General features: G+C 44.3%; 1 protein-coding gene across 2 annotated transcripts in view; it reads right to left on the bottom strand.

Annotated features, from left to right (window-relative positions):
- rerg (RAS-like, estrogen-regulated, growth inhibitor) overlaps positions 1 to 19,695 on the bottom strand; it is a 35,635-nt gene extending 15,940 nt beyond the window's left edge. Inside the window, exons 1-2 of one of the 2 annotated variants that reach the window (XM_076296712.1) lie at positions 19,516 to 19,695; positions 15,111 to 15,304 (exon numbers count right to left, since the gene is read on the bottom strand). In XM_076296712.1, the coding sequence (XP_076152827.1) occupies positions 15,111 to 15,171 (61 nt within the window). In that variant the 5' untranslated portion in view covers positions 15,172 to 15,304; positions 19,516 to 19,695. The remainder of the gene's footprint in view (positions 1 to 15,110; positions 15,305 to 19,515) is intronic. The other variant, XM_076296711.1, reaches the window with a different exon arrangement.
- Positions 19,696 to 21,115: the final 1,420 nt, after the last annotated feature.

Here is a 21,115-nt window from a genome sequence, read left to right as displayed (position 1 = left end):
AGTATAAGTATATATACTCTTTTGATCCCGTGAGGGAAATTTGGTCTCTGCATTTATCCCAATCCATGAATTAGTGCACACTGAGCACACAGTGAACACACAGTGAGGTGAAGCACACTAATCCCGGCGCAGTGAGCTGCCTACAACAACAGCGGCGCTCGGGGAGCATTGAGGGGTTAGGTGCCTTGCTCAAGGGCAAAAAAAAACAAAAAAAATGGCAGTGAGGGGTTAGGTGGTTAGGCTTGCTCAAGGGCACTTCAGCCGTGCCTACTGGTCGGGGTTTGAACGGGCAACCCTCCAGGTACAAGTCCGAAGCGCTAACCAGTAGGCCACGGCTGCCGCAATTATTGATCATCCTTGCAACCTCATTGACAACATGAAGTTCTCCAGCTTGTTACAAGGAATGTGGTCTAGTGTAGTGCATGTTGATGGGAGTTGCTGGACTATGTGCTGTCAGGTGGCTGCCTCGTGACACGCCCCTGCTACACTGCAGCTAATGGATTTCGACATCAATTAGCGTCGGCAGTCCGTCGGAACCAGTCCGTCGGAAACGGAACCAGATGAGGGCATTTACCAGGGGGGGGGGGGGTTGATTAGTGTGTCTCTATGTCTGTGTGTGTGTGTGTGTGTGTGTGTGTTTGTGTGTGTGTGTGTTTGTGTGTGTGAGTATGTGCATGTGTATAGCGTCTGCCACCCCTACACAGAGCCACGCAAATCATATGAGACCTTAATACGGATGAGGCTGGAGCTAATGTAGTTTCTCTTTTCTGTCAGGCTCCTCTCTGGGCTTCTTATCAGCGATTGCCAGCTTTTAGAATACCAGACATTTTCTGTCTGGCTAATTACGTCCGTTTAGTCGAGTAAACTAACACAAATAACACTTTCAAAAAAAAAAAATATATATATATATATATATATATATATATAAATACTATGTATGTATGATATATGTATATAACACTTGTACTGTTTGACAACAGTAAATTGTACTGTTTGACAAAATAGTTGAATGTTTTCTTCCACATTTAACACTTTTGGTTCATTTGAAGAATGTAACATTATCATGATGTTGAAAACATCAACAGAAAAAAATATCCCAAATATACTATTTAGAAGTAGCTGATGTTTATATGGTGATCTTCCATTCAAGGTTACCCTGTGATAACATCTATGAGAGAGGGGGACATAGATTGATAGTATAGCGTAGCCACAGTGCTAACAAGTGGCCCTAAACCCATGAGCTGCAGATGTTGTGGTTAAGAGTCGTAAACAACTCGACTTCAGAAGAAAATCCGGCCACTTCCGCCAGAGACAGGGGTCAGCTGCCCTGTGTCATGCTCCCAGCATTCACTGAACGCTTTCCCAGAGTCCCTTTCACCAGCGGACACTCGCTGGGGCACGTTCAATGTTTCCCCCAGTGACAGCTTTCTCCTTTGGACACGCCATAAACACATAGCGTGGCAGTTCCCACCAAAAGACATGGAGATATATATGATATACTCACTCCATTAAAAGGGGGAGTCTGGACAGACATTATGGTGACTTCAAAGCAGGCAGAGTCGCTGCCAAATAACCTTGAGAGAAATAATGTAGTAAGCTGATACCACAGTTGTCTAGTGAGACATTGTTGTCAAATAATTGTGATAGTTTGCAGAGCATCATTGTTCATTTTCTGCCCTGCATGAGTCAGTGAATCCTGAAGAAAAAGAAAAAGTTTATTTTTTATTATCAGCCTACCCTTTCATTTTCAGTACATTTCATCCTTTTATCCTCAGACATCAAAGACGAAATGATAAAAATATATTTTTCTTTCTCATGACTGACCAAAGAGGCAACAATGTTTTATGTTTTAAAGATGTGGCTGTGTGGAGTCTGTTATATGTGCGTCATGCGTCACTGTTTCGTTCTAAAAGCACACAGTCTTTTTCCCCCTCGAGACAACAACGGTAATTGCCTCTATGATTGCAAACCATGGCACTTGTACGTCAAAATACATGTAAATATCAACCTAAAAGTTAAAAAAAAAGATTTTAAAAAGGCAAAATGTTCCTACTGGCGCAGTTCAGTGGGTTGAAATAACATCTACAATTTTCGAAACAGCCTGTGTCCATCCTGGCAGGGGTGGCCATTTTGCTGAATGTTGTTTATGGCTTCCACTGCTTGTTTTATAGCGATGTGCGTTGGTCGCTTGATTACCTTTTTTGGCTCGAGTGGGAGAAGCTGATAATCCTAACTGTGGTTAAACCATTAGGCATAACAAATAATGGCCCAAATTAATTACACATCTGCTACGGAGCCAGTGGGGGATTTGTAGAATTTGTGAAGATAAAAATGTCAAAAAATGTCATGATGCCTAAAATAAATGAATGACACACCTATAGTGTGTGTGTGTGTGTGTGTTTGTGTGTGTGTGTTTGTGTGTGTGTGGGGGGCTACTGTAAGCATGTGTTAATTTGATATCTTTTTTGCCACCGTAATGAATTTCCTCCTACAAAAGTGAAAACCAGTCATGCCCTCCTCCTCACCTGTGGCTGTGCTTCGTCTGATCTCAGCAGGGATTAGCAATTAGCAAAGCGCTAAATGCACCGAATGGTGGTGGCGCTACTCCAAGACTCAGCTGTGCATGCGCCCCCCTGCCCTAGCTACCCATCGTTAGCTCACGCAACCCAGCGAGGGCAACGGAACCACACAGAACCACAGAGGTGATAATACCATTTCCCCCCTTGAATTTGCTTATAATGGCTGGCTAATTATTGCTTGACCCCCCCCCCCCCCCCAAAGTTCCCATAACAACACTGAATGAACAAGAGCAGGCTGCTGAGCTGTATCTCAAGGGAGAGGTATGGTTTTCCATAGGCATAAAAGAGGTCAGTGTACAGTTACTCTCTCTCTCTCTCTATTTCTCTCTTTCTCTCTCTCTTCACACAGTCACATCATATGACTGGGAAGTCCCCCTCCCAGCTGACCTTATCTCTGTCTCTGTTACAATTTTGTATGCGTTCCAGCTTCGCATCAACAGGTAAACAATGGTGGCAGGGAGGGGGGTGAAAGGGAGCCATTCAGCTCCAAGGTCCCTTCTGGCACCAGAAGTAGGTTGTCTTGTACGGGTAAGATTTCCAGCTTTTCTAACAGTGCTATAGAAAAGACCGGGGACTGTCTTTGGGATCGAGGGCGTCAGGTTTCACGCTTTTTAGACACAAACTGCTCTATCTCAGTATACTTTTGTATACTGTGGAAACTTCTTTGAAGATTTTGAAAAATTACTGTACAACATTTTGTAAGTGTTGTCAGTCATTGTTATATGTCACAAAAAAGCAATTGCAATGTTATGACTTGTGAACCACTGTCCTTGTGATCACAACTGTAGACAATTTATCCTTACCACGGTATACCACAGGGTAACTGATTAAACTGCTTTAAGTAGGCTAAGCTGTGGAAAAATAACATAACAAATAGATCAAGAATTTTACGTTACAAGTTTCACCGGATGAGACATCCAAAGGTGTGTCTAATTTTAGAGTCTTTCAGTAAGAGAGAGCTCACATAAGTCCTCTACGTGCAGTGTATGGTTGAATGGACATGGGTTGTTTTTTTTTTCCATAATCGCCTGGTCAGTTACAGTATGTCTCTGTGAAATAAGTGAGTGTTGTGTGGGCATCACGAAAGAAAAAACAAAAAAAACCTGACGCTGAATAGCAATCCGAACCGAATTGTTCATTCAGAAGCTCTTGTGCTTCACACAGCATCTGCTTGGCAGGCTGACTGAAACGATGCGAGTGGGAGGATGGAGAGAGACGGAGACGCAGTAAAAGCATCTGACGCGCAGCACCCCATTTACCAGAGGAGGTCAAAGAGTGAGAGAGACAGAGAGAGAGAGAGAGAGAGAGGGAAGGAAAGAAAAACAGAGCAAGAGAGAAATGGAGAGAAGGTGTGGTAGAGGGAGAGAGGGTTTTAACCCCTCGCATTTCTGTGTAACCTCCTGGTGTAAAAAAAGCAAAAACAGACTTAATAGATGAATCATTACAATTTGAGAGCTTTCCAGGCAGATGGAGAAAAAAGAGAGAGTGTGAGAGAGAGAGAGATGACTCACACACTCTGGCAGATGTAGGTAAAAATAAATCCTTAATAACAAAATGAAGAGGACAAAAAACAATGGAAAAACAAATGTCCACTGACAGAAGAGTTGCTCCCCCCCCTCAAAGAATGCGCAGTGCATCGCTTGGCAAGCTGCCAAGGCAGCGGACGGGAGGGTGGTGATGTGAGAGGAGCAGGGCTGCCACCAGGAAGGGGGGCCTTTAGAAATTCAAATAGATAAGGTGTTCCATTACAGGACAAAAGGATGCACTGAACTGGAGATAAGGCATCTACTGGGGAAGAAAGAAAGAGAGAGAGAGAGAGAGAGAGAGAGAGAGAGAGAGAGAGAGAGAGGCAGAGAGAGAAGGAGAAAGAGAAAGAATGAGACAGTGAGAGGGAGAGATAGAGGGTGTAAAAAGGAAGGTGGGTGACGAGGGGCTAAATGAATGTAAAGCCTTTGAGCAGAGCACAACAAAGACACTACTTACTACTTCCACTAGTGACAATCAATACAGGCATCCAGGCCAGATGAAATAATCTACATGATAACTTGAATTTCCCCTGGGGATCAATAAAGTATCTATCTATCGATCTATCTATCTAATGTAAGGGAGTTATTCCACCTGGCTGCGAGATCATCTCAAATCTGAAACACTTCCCACATGGCTCTCTCAGTTTGTCTCCAAATTTGTACCATGTGTATATCAGTACTCCAAATATGGGCACAGGGCAAATTTCGGAGCCCAATACCAAATTGTAGGCCCAACACCAAAAGTTATCAAAAGCAATTGAAGGCAATTTGAGCTGTCAATGGCATAGATTTTCTCTCTTATACCATCTAATGAGTGCTGTCACATTTCCGGACACTAATAACACTGACATTAAAAATGAAAAAATATTCCCTAAAATCCTTACATTACTTAATTTAGTCAATTGTTTTTACCTTGTACAGGCTTAAAATAGCTGGCCTATATTTTACTCTCTCTCTCACACACACACACACACACACACACACACACACACACATACACAGTCTTGATGGGTATCAGCAAACAAGCAGACACCTGCCTTCCGCCTCTGGGTCAGTGACAGATAACCGGCTCACGGATGACTTGTCTGTGTCTTTTTCACACCCAGAAGCCCTCATGCAGGTACTGTACATCTCCACCACCTCCTCCTCCTCCTCCACCTCCTCTTTTTCCACCCGCCCTCCCATCTGACCTCCCCTCAGCGGGGTTGGGGATCAATACCTCCTCTCAAGCCATGGGCCAGGAGAGAGACGCTATCATTAATTAGCTCTGTCAGAGCTGAGAAGAGGGAGCATTGGCAAGAGGGGAGAGACAGTAAAGATACCCTCTTAGACATTAACCTGGCCCGCACTTGAGCAAAGCCAAGGAGACAGGTTTATGTGGGCACGTGTGCATCCTTTTACGACCCCCGTCAGATGCCGTATTGATCGAGGTTGCTTTGCGCACACGTTGCAGTCCACATTCTCAGCAACATAGCTGGAGGCTAAAAGTTAAGAGTGCTGATTGCGTGACGTTCCTTCACGCTAACCTGCAATGTTCTTTTCGAGCAAACTGAGAAAATAACAGTGCTCCAAATTGGCCCACATCTTGATGATATGCTTCTTAATCACACTTTGTTGGAGCTCATCTGTCAGACGGACAGCTAAATGTGTTGAAGGACACTTAATGATTTTCAAATGCCCTTTCAAAAAGCCTCTTAAAAGTTTTGTGATTATAGCCTTTTTCAAACGATTTCACCTCAGAATAACTTCTGCCTGGCAAGAAACTTTGTCTGTTTCATTCAGGAATTAAAAAAAAAAGAAATCAGAGCAAAAGCATCTAGCATCCTAGACTACAGCATATAAAAATATGCCTTTAAAGTGCCTTTGGCAGGAGAGCTCTTCACCATCCCTGCATCTCCTCGCTTGGAGAAGCCCAGCATGACGAGCAGATCCTGTAAATTATGCAGGCTTGTAAAACCATCCCGTGGAAAAGGAGGGTGGTCTGATCTTGGAATGCTTTATGAGGCCTTCGGATGCAGTTGGAATATTAAACCTCATAAACTTGAGCCTAGACACAGATTCCTTTTCGAGGGAGCACGCTGTAAGTCACAGCTCCGTGCTGCCCTCGCAACGGGACCTGAAACTTGCCTTGCCTCAGCTGGATGGCACTTTCTGTTTTAGCCTCTCTCTGTTTACTGGGCTAAGACTTGACATTCTCTCTTTTGGATGAAGAGGGTGACAGCTGAGAAGTTTGCTGTATTTCTTGTGAGACAGCGATGAGGTGTTGTCTGACAAATATCTCTCTTTTCTTATCCATCCGGGCAGGAAAACAATGGCTCTAAATATTGTTTTTGATGAAACTGAGCTCTCAAATACTCTACATGGATTAAGCCAAGCACCACATCACACTGTCAAAACCAAATTTTGGACCAAAATGTCTCTGAGCAAAACAAAAGGAGGCTGTTTTTCATTTATAACAAGTGCTTTTCTTTCAGCTCAAAATGGATGAGGCGTGTGTGCAACTTCACCTTGTTCCTGGGGTGCCCACTCAGAATCCATTTAAAGGGCTTAGAACGGCTGAGCTGCAGCGTGTTGTGAATTCCTGTCACGGCTTCGGGGGTATTCTGCGCACAGAACCCATCAGTCTTCACCCATCGCCGGTTCCAGCGTCCCCACCCCCACCCTGACTCCCCCTCTGATTGCACACTCTTACATAAGCCCATTACATAGACTGACACAGCATCGAACGCTCACAAGGTTTCGGGGTGGTTGGGTAGGGGTAAGAGGGTGGGGTGGGGGGGTGTATATGAAGGATGAAGGGGAAGAAGAAAGGGGTTAGGGGAGGGGGGCTCCCCTCTGCCTTCCGACTCAAAAAACAGAAAATGAGAAACATCTCCCCTGCCAAACTAGGCCTGTCTAACCCAACCACCACACAGCTGCCATCTCCGCTCCACTCCCCACCCACATCTTCACAGTAGAGCTCTTGAGGAATCTTATCTCCCTGTAGTGCACTGCCAGGACTCTGATTCACACTCTTGTGCCATTGAATAGCGATGCTGATGAGACAGTCAATGGCTGCGGCGATTACATGAGGGCCTTGGTGATGGAAAGCCACCGTGAGATGAGGAATACATTCCAATCAACCCCAAGGGCTCTGTCTGGACCCAGCACTGCGGGTCCGATCCCACCAGGGTGGAAACGCCGTTGTCAGAAATCTCGCTCAACAACGCCATAAAAGGCAAGCGCAGCGAAGGGCAACAGCAGCAGTACAAGTGACTGATTTTTATAAAGACAGTGATCGACCCTTATTTATATTTCGGAGGCGACCTATAAGGGCAATGACATTATTTGCCCCCCGAAAATGGACAAGGGGATTATTTTCCAACCTTCGATGGCACGAACAGGCTCTCTCAATTAGGCCCTCGAACCAGGGCCAATGTGTTCCGTGCCCATGTTTACAGAGCGAGTAAACTGTGAAGAATGAGTTGAATGTCAGCGTGGTCTCTTTCGAGCCAAACGCGCAGTGGGAGGGTGGTAAACTGATGGTGTTACTGAGTGCTCCCAAACAGCTGTGCTACTGCATCTGCATCTGCTTGTACGGCTCTGTTTCCAGTGACTGCAATTATGTCTGAGTGTGCTATCGCTTTTGTTCCTCTCTGCGTTTATTGTGAAAACATGCAACAAAGCCTTGGGGCTCCATGGAAAAACCAAAGCTTCCTCTAATTCCATGCCATCCAGTATTTCCATTTCAGCTAAAATGAATGCAAAAAGAATTCTGAAACGAATGCAAAAAGAAATGTAACTGAATGTGAACTGTATGTCAATAATGTCCGCTAATGTCTGTGTGTTTAAATTCAATCTTTCCATTACCTGCCTCCCATTCTATATCGATTAGAGAGAGTATGCCACAATATGCCACTGCTTGATGCATATTTTTATAGGCACCTCGTACTGGCATCATCTTCACGTTCATTTTCATAGTATATAAAGGAGATAAACACATCTGTCATTTCAACTAGATGTCCAGGCTATGCACTAAGCTGTTCTGTGTGTGTCCGAATCACCCTGCGAAAATGTAGAAACTATGTTGGCAGCTATGGCCAAAGGACTAGAGTTAGCGTGCAAGCGAGCTTTTTTTAAATTAGTTCCCCCAGTGCTGCTGTCGTGGATGTTTGGAGGGATTTTGTATTATGTTGCTCATTTTTTTGACCAAAAGTCCTTACTTCTGCTCGAAGGCATCTGGTTCCTATTAATCATGTCTGTTTGTGAAGTTCTGAGCAGGTTTCAAGTTGGATTAAGGACAAGGTGGTGAGGCATGTCAAATGTAATTGCACTATCGACTCCCTTTGCGTAATAAGCCCAATTAGATTGACTAATTTAAGTAGTGCACAATGCATTTCAAAGTCAATGTCGGTGTATTTCAGGAACATTTTCAACAGCTCCTTTCTTTATGCTCTTAGCTCCACAGAATGTGCCACAAGCAGTCACAAAGCACAGCGGGGTTCATTATTACAGTCTTTGAATTTGACAGCCTAGCATGATAAGACAAATAACCGCATCTGGTCTGCTGTCTGGTGTCACAGAATGATTGATTATACATAAAGGTACAGCCATATCATATTTTTTGCTTCAAGAGCAGGAAAAAATTAAATGATTCATCTTGAAAATGCTTCGGTGCCTGCGGGTAACCATCCTAGGTAACCACCATACCTGCTTCACCACCACCTCCTCTGCATCTCTTCACATACCATACAAGCCAAAGATGGTAAGAAACCAATCAACCATATACAGTATTCTCACTTCACTGGAAAAAAGGATTGTAGGGGAAAAAAGGTTGTGTGGGTGTGTGAGGGAGCATGTCAATAACATCTTCAGAGGGGTCGCTCCCTGTTACGCGATGCTAGTCTTAACTTCAAAACTTGTATTTACTCTTGCGAAACTCATGGCTCACCATCTCAAGAGTGTGACCACTTCTCTTTAATAAACTGGCCTTGGCCTGCGTGTGTGTGTGTAGGAATAGGTGTATATGCACACACACACACACACACACACACACACACACACACACACACACACACACACATAGCCACACCTTGACCTTACCCACGCAGCTCGTGAGGCCTCTGCCCTGAGGGAGCAGCCTGAGGCCACTCCCATTAAAATTGATTCATGACCTGAGGAGGCCTCTGGCTCCATAAACCCCCCCCCCCCCCCCCCACCCCTGAGCCCCTCTCCTCCCTCCCTCCGTCTCCTCCAGGGCCGAGGGCGACCAGCAGCCTTTATTATTGTTATCTTTGGGCCACTATGGGGGGGGGGGGGGGGTCCCACTCCAGCAGGGATGCTGCCTCATTGGTTGCCCACCACTAGGTGCCTTTGATGGGGGGGGGGGGGGGGGGGGGGGTGTCTACGTGGTGTCCATGTGTGTGTGCGTGCGTGTGTGAGTGTGTGCCTTCATTTCTAAGTATATGTGTACATGAGCTTGAGCACATATGTAAGCCTGCTGGCAGTCCTTTTCCATTTTCCAGATTCTCATGTGTGTTTCAGACTGTATTTGCCTTTTGTGTTACTTATGTGTGTTTAGTCAGCTGTATATTTGCTTGTGTGGTGTGAGTGTCCATGTGTGTGTCCGTATGTGTGCGTGTGTGTGTGTGTGTCCATGCGTGTGGCAAAATGAGACTGACAGCCCTGAACAGACAGAGGAATTTACACTGTGTCTGGGATTCCAGACACTCATCTTATAAAATAAGCTCAGCAGTGACTTGCAGAACAAAGTCAGGCTCCTTCGCAATCCTCACAGCTGCTGGTCCAAAACAGACAGACAGATTCTTGCACCCAGCCCAGTCTAATAATATTAAATAATAACAATAACTTTGTTTTATATAGCACCTTTCAAGATACCCAAGGTAGCTTAATAAAAGAGAAAGGTTAAGGGAGGAGAGTAGGCTGTACAGAATGACTACAGGAATGAAAAAGCTAAATCGTCTGTGTCTTGTGGGGTTACTTATTTTCATCTCCATCAGTAAAACAATCTGTATCAGTATCAATATAACTGTAACAATATATCTGTTGCTAGGCGTGGGCATGGGTACTTTCATCCTTGTTTATGACCAGAAGACGCCACTGTCCACCTGGTCCCAATGGCTATAATCACAAACATATAGGAATATCATCTCTGGTTCCGGAACCATCTCTTGCCACATGATCAACTATGTGTGATTACGTTGGCAGACGATACCTATTCCTTCATGCTCTGTTCGAGCCAACAAGCGTCTGATTGTTCCGATGTACGAATTCCGAGCTAATGCTGTGGTCACGCTCATGTTCCTCTGACAAAATGGATGCCATTAATAATGCCCTTGGCTCTCAACTCCCACTGAAAACAATGCATTTGTGTGTTCAAGTGTGTGCTTTCGTAAATATGTGTGTGTGTGTGTGTGTGTGTGTGTGTGTGTGTGTGTGTGTGTGTGTGTGTGTGTGTGTGTGTGTGTGTGTGTGTGTGTGTGTGCGTGCGTGTGTGTGTGTGTGCGACTGTGCGTGTGCATGTGTGTGCAAGCATGTGTCTGTGTGACCATGTGTGTGTGTGTGAGAATGTGTCTGTGTGTGAACGTGTGAACGTGTGAACCTGTGTGTGTGTGTGTGTGTGTGTGTGTGTGGTGTGTGTGTCTGTGTGTGTGTGTGTTTGTGTCAGTAAGCGTGTGTGCATGCATGGGCGTGTCTGTGTGTGTGTGAGCATCTGTGTGAGCGTGTGTTTGTGTGCGTAGGTGGTAGATGGCACTGATTGTCTGCAAATGCCAATGGAAACCATGAGTGTTGGGCGTTGGCCAGAACAGACCACTCTTCAAAAGAGGCTAAACCCAATCAGAAAAGCGTCTCAGCAAACTCACTGCTAGTGTTGATTGAATGTGCAATAAACAGCAAAAAGCCTCTAGCTCGTCATGTCAGATATGTATTCATTTAGCTAATACTTTTATCCAAATCAATCAAGAAGCACAAGAAAGGTAAGCAGTTTTACTCTTGAGAACAAAACCTAGGACCTTGGTATTGGTGAGACTTTGCTCCTCCAGTTGAATTGTTATGCATATAGTGTAGATTTGCATGCGGAAATACAGATGGGTATGTCCCCAAAGACTTTCTACCAAGGTACCATTAACAACTTCCAAGTAATACCTGATCCGTGTTACTGTATGGACCCTTTCAAGAGAGTTCCATTATCAGCATCATAATTGGCCCCACAAGACTTCCTTTTTAACATTCCATGTGTAATCTTAATGCAGAGGAAGTAGATTGGGGCCCAAATAGAACGTTCAAGCATTGTTTTTGTTTACCTTGTTGAAAGGGTCTATAGATGTGCGAATAACGACCTGATTTCAGCCTTGCTGTTTCACTTTATATTTCTCCAGGGATGTGAGATTGTTGCCTCCCACCTTACAGCCACTGATTGGATCAGATGATATGCAAACAATGCCCTTTTGCCGGTACATTGCACAGATCACATAAATACCTGACTGAGATGGAAATAAGGGACAAACAGAGGTCTAAAGAGGAGATTTGACAGCTTTCCAAACAGTCAATGTCAAACAAAGATTGCATGGTACAGATAACGATTAAACCGAAAGTGGGAAATGGTTTTGAGGGTGAGGTGAGTTTTTATAGATTTAATTCTCCACATAGTCAAACTAATTCACATGCATTTGGGTGGCTATTTGGGTACTGCAGGACATGACATGGGTGATTATGGAGTGGCCCGAGTGAGGAGGAACACAGCAGTGAACTGCTCTGTGTGATCTGTAATCAGAAGTGACAACTAAATAAAGCAATTACTGGTCAAACTTGTCACATCTATTATCGTCTGACTGTGTGGGTGTGTGAGTGGGTGTGTGCGTGTGTGCGTGCGTGTGTGGGTGTGTGAGTGGGTGTGTGCGTGTGTGTGTGTGTATTGAGGTCTGTGTAAGGGTGTGTGTTCACATTTGTACACAGATGTACACACACACACACACACACACACACACACTCTGCAGCCTAATTTATAGCGGATCAGAAGGTGATGATGGCTGAAAACACATTTTTTTTCAGTCAAGGGCCAATAGATGGAAACCTTCTCTGATTTACAACCTCAGGGCAAAGCAATGCTGCACTGCCTATTGGGCTTTCAACAACTCAGCCACTAATCAGACTCACACTGATTTCAGTCAACCATCCCTCTCAAATGGGCCCGATGTTGACAACCCCCTGAAAATTTGATCCTTCAACTTGGACATGATTTTTGCAAATGTGAAGTAGGCTACCTCAAGCAAAATGCCACATTCCTTGTCGACTCATAATTGGCCCCTACCCTCTCCTGACCTCTCCTGACTGCTCAGACCGAATAAAAATGACCGAATGTTTTGTTGCGCTAACGTTAGCTGTTTCTCTACTCTCTCCTCAGTACTCTGTTACACACATATGTGTTGTACATCAGGAAACCAGCTATGACTACTTTTAGTCTCAGGACAAACCTCAGCGTTTTGGCACAATTAGATCATATTTCTGTGTCCGGTTCTTGTTATGCAGTCCTATTTTCCACCCGTGTTCGTTGCCAAGCCAGCTCAGTATAACAAGAGAGAGCTAATTCTTTCTACTCCATGTCATAACACTCGGAAGTGCTGTAAAATATGATTTGGCCTCGTTCCTGCGTCCCCAGGCCTGAGGCCCCAACAGTCGGCCATCGCCGGTTGGCTGCGGGACCGTATGGAACCCCTTTGATTATTTATGGTGCCCGTGGTCAACTAAGGGAAGATCAGGGTTTGGGGACAAAAGACACAAGCACACACACACACTTTCACTTACTCAGACGTACGACTACATCAGCACAACACTCACAACATAGCACTCACATATAATACTCAAGCATATATACTCAAGCATTCAACATATATATAATAATCTATTTTTTTAACCTGTTGAATTATTTTCCTGGCTCCTTCTAGAATTCTATGCGAATGATATATTGTTTCAGTGTTCTTTATACAATCTATGGGAAAAATACCTGAGTGTAATTGTCATATCATAGTGTGGAACTCTCGGTTCGCAAACATACTCCTCAACTGTCTTTACGCACGTATAATGCAATGTAGCAAGAAATTAATCTTGGATCTTGAAAGAACGACACGAATGAGAGAAAAAAAACTTGTTTGCGTTCAGCGCCAAGGCGACGAGGTACCTCCGCATTGGCTCACATTTCCTCTCTGTGCCGACAAATTACGCCACTTCATTTCAGTTACCTCTGGCGGAGAAAATAAGGCAGGAAGAGCGGACAACGAGAAAGGGGGAAACAGTCGCTTGACAAATGAAGTGTTTGCACTCATTATAACCTGCGCTGCACGTCGTTCCTGCTTACAAATGGGAAGCGAGAGAGAAAATCAAGGTGCGCTCTCTGAAAAATGTGGCTCTATTTATGTTTGCGACGGTGCCAGCAGCAAGAAAAGAGATTCACGACCGCTATGAAGACATATACATACATACATCTACAGTATATATTCACTTCCATGTTTCGTAAAAACATGAATTAACACTGGCGCTGCAAAATCCTGCTGGATAATCATAAATATTCATTGAAACTTGCTAAACAAGACACAGAGCATATTTTCAATGAGATAAAAAGGCCTACATGTTTCACTTACAGGCATGGCTAACAGCCAAAAGCTTCTTGGGATTTATTTCCCAAGACACCTGTGATGATTTATGAAACTATACACCGCACATGCAAAACAGCTGGTCTGGCTCACACACACACACACACACACACACACGCAAACACACAAACTCTCACTCTTGGGCATATGGACATCACATGCATTACTCATTTGTGGTTTAGGCACAGAAATAGTCATCACAACTCCCACATATTGCTACTCTGCCATATTGTGAGAACAATAATGAGGAAATGTGCAAAGAAAGCTGTAGACAAACACCGCTATCAAAATCTGGCAAGGCGCTATAACAAAGCAACTGATGACTCTCACACTGAATGCGCACTAGGTGTGAATCTGGGGAAACTGCCAACGTACTGCATAGGTTAATGGTTGACATCAATATGACAAGTGTGTTCACACTCTCTCATGCTTAACACGACACATAATACGCAGCCTTTCATCTGCACGGTTTGACATCTTTACTGGACGTGTATGCTTTGTTTTGTCAGTCACACACTCCCCTGGTGTGTGTCCATCAGTAGATGGCCAGAGGAATAAATCCACTGAGACATATACACACTTGAAAGGCAAAGCCATACGCTAGAATAACTGCTAAACACATTGGACGAATGTACACATAGCCAAGTGGCTCGTTTGGTTAATGTCCAGGCACACACAGATTTACAATGTGTTAATGTTTGGATGGCTCCATATTTTTACTGGTTTCGTGTGCTCCAAGTTGTCTGACTTATTTGATGGATGGATGGATGAGTGTGGATGATTGAACAGATGGACAGAATGATGCAGAAATGACCTACCACATCTACAAGACAAAGTGGAGGAACAAAGGACAGGCACATACATGGCTTTATATGGGTGGGTGAGTGAGTGAGTGAATGAATGAATGAATGAATGAATGAATGAATGAATGAATGAATGAATGAATGAATGAATGAATGAATCAATCAATCAATCAATTAATAAATTAATCAATCAATGATATTAGAGTGATTGTCCGTTTTCATTTCAGTGCCCATGTTAAGAGGTTTGAGCTTTCACATCGCCTCTATGAAGCATATGTCTCAGGTGCAGCACGAGTCACACTGCAACCGTGCACCAGCTAGAGAACTGAAGTGGAGCCTGATTTTCTCACGAGAGGAAAGCGGGTCTGAAGCGGTCCTGTGTATAGATACAATGAAAGAGAGTAGCCGCTCCTGAGCTGCATAAGTAGCTGCTCCCGCATAAGAGTCGTACCTGGTGCAAATACACGCCCGCAACGGAACGGAGACAGAGCGCACATGTCAAACATCTGGAACACACACACACACACACACACACACACACTGTGACCTCACCTGACTTGCCCACGCCGGCTCGGCCGAACACGGCCAACTTCACCTCTGGGCTCTTTGCCATGGCAGCCTGCCACCAAAATACCAAATGAGCCAATCACAGTGCTGACGAGTTCCCTCCCTCTGCAACACGACGGTGGCAATGGCAATCCGGCCTCAGTAGCTCATCCTGGATTCAGCTCACGGTTGCAGGACTGCTGGAAATAAACACACACACACACACACACACACACACACACACACACACACACACACACACACACACACACCAAAAACAGCAGGTTATATGTCATCATAAAAGCTATCACAATGCACATACACAATAATTTCCTTTTTCCCACACTGGCCAGAGCCCAATTGTCTCTCACTGGTGGCCCTGCTCCCTGGTGCATCAAAAATCCCCAGCAATGTTTTCCCCTGTAGACACACCCAGTGTGTGTGCGACAGAGATTTGTTATCATTTGCTATGAGCAATGGCTGTGTCGAAACTGTCAAGGACACGACGCAAATTGATTCAGGGGTGCCCTTGGAAGAGTCACCCAGATACATGGAGAACAAGAAACGCATGAAATATTCAACACGTCTAAACACGGCAAAATTACACAATGGAAACCAATTAGCCGCGAGGTAATTGCTGCAGGTCTGGGGCCGAGTGCTGGAAAGTGACGTCTAATAGTATCTGTGGGCTTTCATATCTTGTTGAGGAGCCAAAGGTTTAGAGAAACCAGGGGCCCTGGATCCATGACAGCCTCCCACCTGTCAGCCGCTAATATAGGGATAGACGAGCCGGTGAGAAGAGCATTCGACGTTGCCAATGGTGATGGCAGCATTAGAGATGTGACTCACACACTCTCATCCCTAGTGGCTGGCTGTTAGCAGAAATCAGTACCATGTGTCTCTGGGTCTGTCTGTGTGTGTGTGTGTGTGTGTGTGTGTGTGTGTGTGTGTGTGTGTGTGTGTGTGTGTGTGTGTGTGTGTGTGTTTGTGTGTGTGTGTGTCTGTGTGTGTGTACTGTATATGCTTGTAGGTGTGTGTGTTTATGTGTGTGTGTGTGTGTGTGTGTATGCTTGTAGGAGTGTGTTTGTTTGTATGTGAGAGGTGAGAGAGAGAGAGAAAGAGAACTATTCTGCCTGGCTGTGCATTTGAGTGGGTGGACCCTCTGTTGAATTATTCATTAATAAATAAGGAGCACATCGCTAACACTGTGCTTTAAACAGACCACCACCTGTGGGCTAATCAGCCTTGGCATGACCAGCCAATTTCAGGTGGGTGGTACCCTACGCCAACTACGCTCCCATCAGGGCCTTATAGCTTCTGATTACTAATGGCATATTACAGATGAATAAAAGGACAATATTCAGCAATATTCATACCTGAATGAATGAGAGAAAAGAAAGTAAGTGTGTGTTTGGTTGCTTGTGTGTGTGTGTGTGAGTGAGAGAGAGAGAGAGACAGAGAGAGAGAGAGAGAGACAGAGAGAAAGAGAGCAGAGGAAAAGATTACACTGTATCTTTGACTTTACAAGATTCATACATACTGATTAGGCTGAATCACTGTGTACTAAATAACGGTACTAAATAGGTATAATAGTATTAACTATCGGTGAATCATCGCAGAAATCTTTGCTCCCTGAAATCTAAATGGATGAAAACTGGTATTAATATTCATCAACTTGCTAGGGGGTGCAGTGGGGTATGATGAGATGGCGTGTTCATCGGAATTAAATTGCACAAAATTGGCCACAGATGTCATGCAGAAGAGTCATCTATTCAATTCAAAATTCAATGCAATTTTCCTGGCATCGTGCAAAGTCATTTCATGTCATTCTTTTTTCTTGCAGAGGGGCCACTCTGGCTAAGCTGATGATATTACATTTAAAATGTATTTACTGGAAAGACACATATTGACACACAAAGTCTCACTCCTCCTCAAGGACTCGAACATACACACTGAGACTCCTGCACACACACACACAGACACACACACACACACACGTCTTCCCTTGCCTCCCTCAAGTCCATCCAAAGAGCTCACTAGAGTGTCATCACCCTCCCACCACCATACACAACAGACAGCCTTGATACTTCTGTGTTGGTGCCAGGCATTGGCCATATCCCTCCAGAGCCCCAAATGCCATCTCACTCCAAACCCACACGTCTATCAGCGCGCTGTGGGCTACGCTGCATCTGACACTCGAGGGGGCACTTGTGCGCCACGAGGGCCCTGCTGATGATACCCGCCTGCCCACCCTCCCCCCAGACTTAAGTGGTACATAAACACTTCAGCCCCTTGTTGTCAGTGCCACAGAAGCCTGCCCATGCCTCTCGATCATGCGCCCTAAGTGCCCACCATCTTCCAGCGAGCCTTCCTGACCCATCGACAGGCAGCTGTAGATGGTTAGATGGACTGTAGCCCACTTTAGGGTAGCTATAGGAGCACCCTGACCTTCACCAGGCTTTAGTGACTTGACCATGTCTAACAACCAGCTTCCAAAACATGCATTAGCGTGCACTTATAAATCACAATTATCTCTTGTCATGTGTTGCTTGAATGATGGAGAGCAACCAATGTGACAGGCCAAAGCTGCCTGACCACACACACACACACACACACACACAAACACACACAAACCCTGGTCTATGCCCGGATTGCTCCATGTCAGTTTGGTGTCTTGTCTTCCTCCCAAGTTTCTGCTTTGTGTGATGGCTGGCTGTGGTTTACAAAAGTGATGGATTGAGTTAAGTGGCTGTAAAGTGCAGTGGAACTAGACAGTGAAAAATTGAACAAATTGGGAGGTGAACAGGAGATACGCTCACTGGCAAATCTTGTTTTGGATCAGGTTGAGTAGAGTACAGCTGTGCTTACACATTGTGTTTTGCCAAAGTTTATAACTCACTGGCAACTACAAGTAGGCCTACTCACAGTAGATCCACATAGGCCTACACATGGAAATCCACAGCATTCTGATAAATAGTGAACATATAATAAGAAGCATTTGTGTAAAAGCCACTATGGACATGTACATTTGCGCAGAGTGGAAATTATGACCATGTCTAGTGCGTGGATGTTAGTCTGGGATTGTTTGCAGGAGGCTGTAACCTAGTCGTCAAAGCACAAGCAGAGGGAGGCGCGCGGTGGTTGAAGAATTACAAGCCTTCGAGTTCCGAGCGCAGGGTGGAGACCCATCGCCGCATGCTAAAATAGTGACGGTTAAAAAAGTCTGTCAAAAGAAAGACTGCAGCTTCTCCGTACCATTTGTTCACATCCTGCTGAGTTGCAAATCATGTGACTGGAAAACTGACTGAAACGCGGGGGTTATATATCTCAACCAATTAGGCTACTTCGACATCAAATGCTTTTAAATCTCATTATGAAATCGTGCGCAAACTTCAGTCCGGCTCCTAAAACATTCATGCCAACGTCATTGTCCTTGGTTACGGTCTTCCCCATGCAAGATCTGGTTTGTTACATCACAGCTTTCAGTCTGCCTCTCGAGCTAGCCAACTTGAATTTAGATTACGGCCACCGTTTCCTATCGGTCAATAAGGCAGGAAGATGTGATTAGTGACAGGAGAAAGTTGAGAGTTGGCACGACACAACACGGAAAGTCGGTTTATCAATCATAGCCAAGTCTTAATAGACAACACAAAATAGAGAAAGCATCCCATTTGCATGTGGAACTTTTGGTAGGCTCATATTTGGTGAGTATAGATTGGCAGTCAGTACGAAACTATTTTACCTCTGTTTTAAAGGGACATTCATTGAAGTAGGCAAGAAAACGATGGTGAATAGTGCGCTCGTTTTACTAAATAGTGCGCTCATTTGACTAAATTAAATTGTGCTCTCGTTTTAATTGAATAAAACAAGGGCACGGTGCATCATTTACTAAAACGAGCACACTATTTAGCAAAACCATCACACTTAAACGAGCGCACAATTTACTGAGATGAGAGCACAATCAGATGAGAGTAAAATGTAACCAGGGCACTTTTTTTTTTAATGAGCACACATAGTTTAGTATTCTCTCGATATACAAAACATAATATGTTATATTTCTATAACACACCTCCCGGGCTCTGTATTCCTACGTCATAATTCTTTACAGAATAGGCTGCCACTAGAAAGTATAGTAAATGTCTTCATATTGTGCCAGAGATGCAATTGATCCATTACATGCACCCTTGTGAGTAAGACTGGAAACAGGCAGAGTAACACAATATGCAAACGTGTACGTGTGTACTTGTGTCATCATGTCAGTTGAAGAAAACAGTCCTGTTGTAGCCTACAGATCTCATTCATTTTATTTCATGAAACATACTGTGATAAATAAACTTGCTCCTACAAATGTTCACCTCGATGTTGATCAACTAAACAATAGCCAAAAACAAGCCATAGAACATCAACTCACCTAAGGGCTAGTGGATCGAAGTTCGCAAATGACCGCGTTTGGATTCTATACAATACTATACACCTCATTAATGTTTTAGCTGGTTGACCTTCCAGATGTTCGAAGCACCTCTGCCTGTTGTCCGATCAAAACAGACCAAGTAGTCACACACGCTGTGTCAATGGATCTTGCCGAGTTTGGTCTGCCGCAATATACGGACCGGAGTCGCACTAAAGCGCTTTTTAAAGGTGGATGCTCGTGGAGGGGACACGGGCGCGCTGCATGCCATTGCAGTTAGACGTCACCAAAGGATAACTGACGCCCTCTGTCGTAAGTGAGAGGAGATGCATGTAAAACATGAATAATCTGAAGAAATAAAACAATTGGTTCTTAAACAGCCTGTATAAACCATTCTGGAACAGTCACCAATGCACCATTGTTTCTGATTATCTCTGTACGTTTTCATTGGCCTATTCTCGAGGAATCCATGTAAGACCTGAATTATAATGGTCATTTACTTCAACCACTGGAGACACTGATCGTCTGGATGATTTAGGATGATCATGTATGCGCAACTACTTTTCTTTTTCGCAAATGAATTGTACTGGCCAGTGGTCACTGCACTTTCGTAGCCTATAAAATCCATCTGTGTATGCAATATTACAATGCTCCACTGCGTGGCAGTGTAATCCACATAATCTGATTCGTTTTGGCCAGATGCTTAGAATTATTCTGGTAGTAAACTTACATTTTTGGACAACTACATTAATCACTTTTCTGAACCCCAAAGTAGTACTGCGATCAAAGTGAAGTTGCACCAACAATTAGACCTCATAAATCTAAATATGTGAGGGGAATATAAACTTTGAATTTCTGTGACATCCCTCAGAACGTCACAAAGAAAAGATTAAATTCACTTTGAATATTAATTTCTTTAAGTTTAAGGTCCTGTTAACATATTCAACTACTGCATAATGATTTTTTATGCAGTCCCTAGGTCATAAACAAACAGCTAATAATAATAGTATCTAAATTATACCTTGTGTTGTATCAAAACCTGCTTTGAACATGCACATACCCAGCTTCAAAGACAACCCAAGAAGAATGTAAACTAGAAGCGTATTTAAAAATGTTGCATTTTTAAGACCTGTATTATTTTGATTTTATCCATGTGTCCTGATCTTTAGAGATGAAATGACAATTTCCCACATTATTAACACTGCATAAAAATAGTTCTACCACTTCATCTTCCATATTGGCCCCCTCTCTCTCTCTCTCTCTCTCTCTCTCTCTCTCTCTATCTATCTCTCTCTCTCTCTCTCTCTATCTGACATAGTCTGCCAGCTTCTCCAAGGGAAGCCCTTTGTCCACATTCCATCAGACTGGTGATGCAGAGGGCCATCACTGACAGCCAATGGCAGACCAGTTTTCATCCGTAGAAGGTGACAGCTTGCCCTATGATTGGTTAGCCCTGGTCAATCGTCTCTGTTGCTGGTGTGTGTGTGTGTGTGTGTGTGTGTGTGTGTGTGTGTGTGTGTGTGTGTGTGGAGGGGGGTGGGGTGGGGGGGGGGGGTGGCTTTGTGCAGCCGGCTCCTGCCTCCCTGGACTCAGGCTTGTCCAG

This window comes from Alosa pseudoharengus, unplaced genomic scaffold (assembly GCF_046254945.1).
Source record: "Alosa pseudoharengus isolate Yale_2024_CS ecotype anadromous, Long Island Sound unplaced genomic scaffold, YU_APseudo_1.1 YU_APseudo_1.1_scf_20, whole genome shotgun sequence".
Taxonomy (NCBI): Eukaryota; Metazoa; Chordata; class Actinopteri; order Clupeiformes; family Clupeidae; genus Alosa; species Alosa pseudoharengus.
The sequence above is the reverse complement of the archived record's forward strand: the minus strand, read 5'-3'. Positions and strand labels throughout refer to the sequence as shown.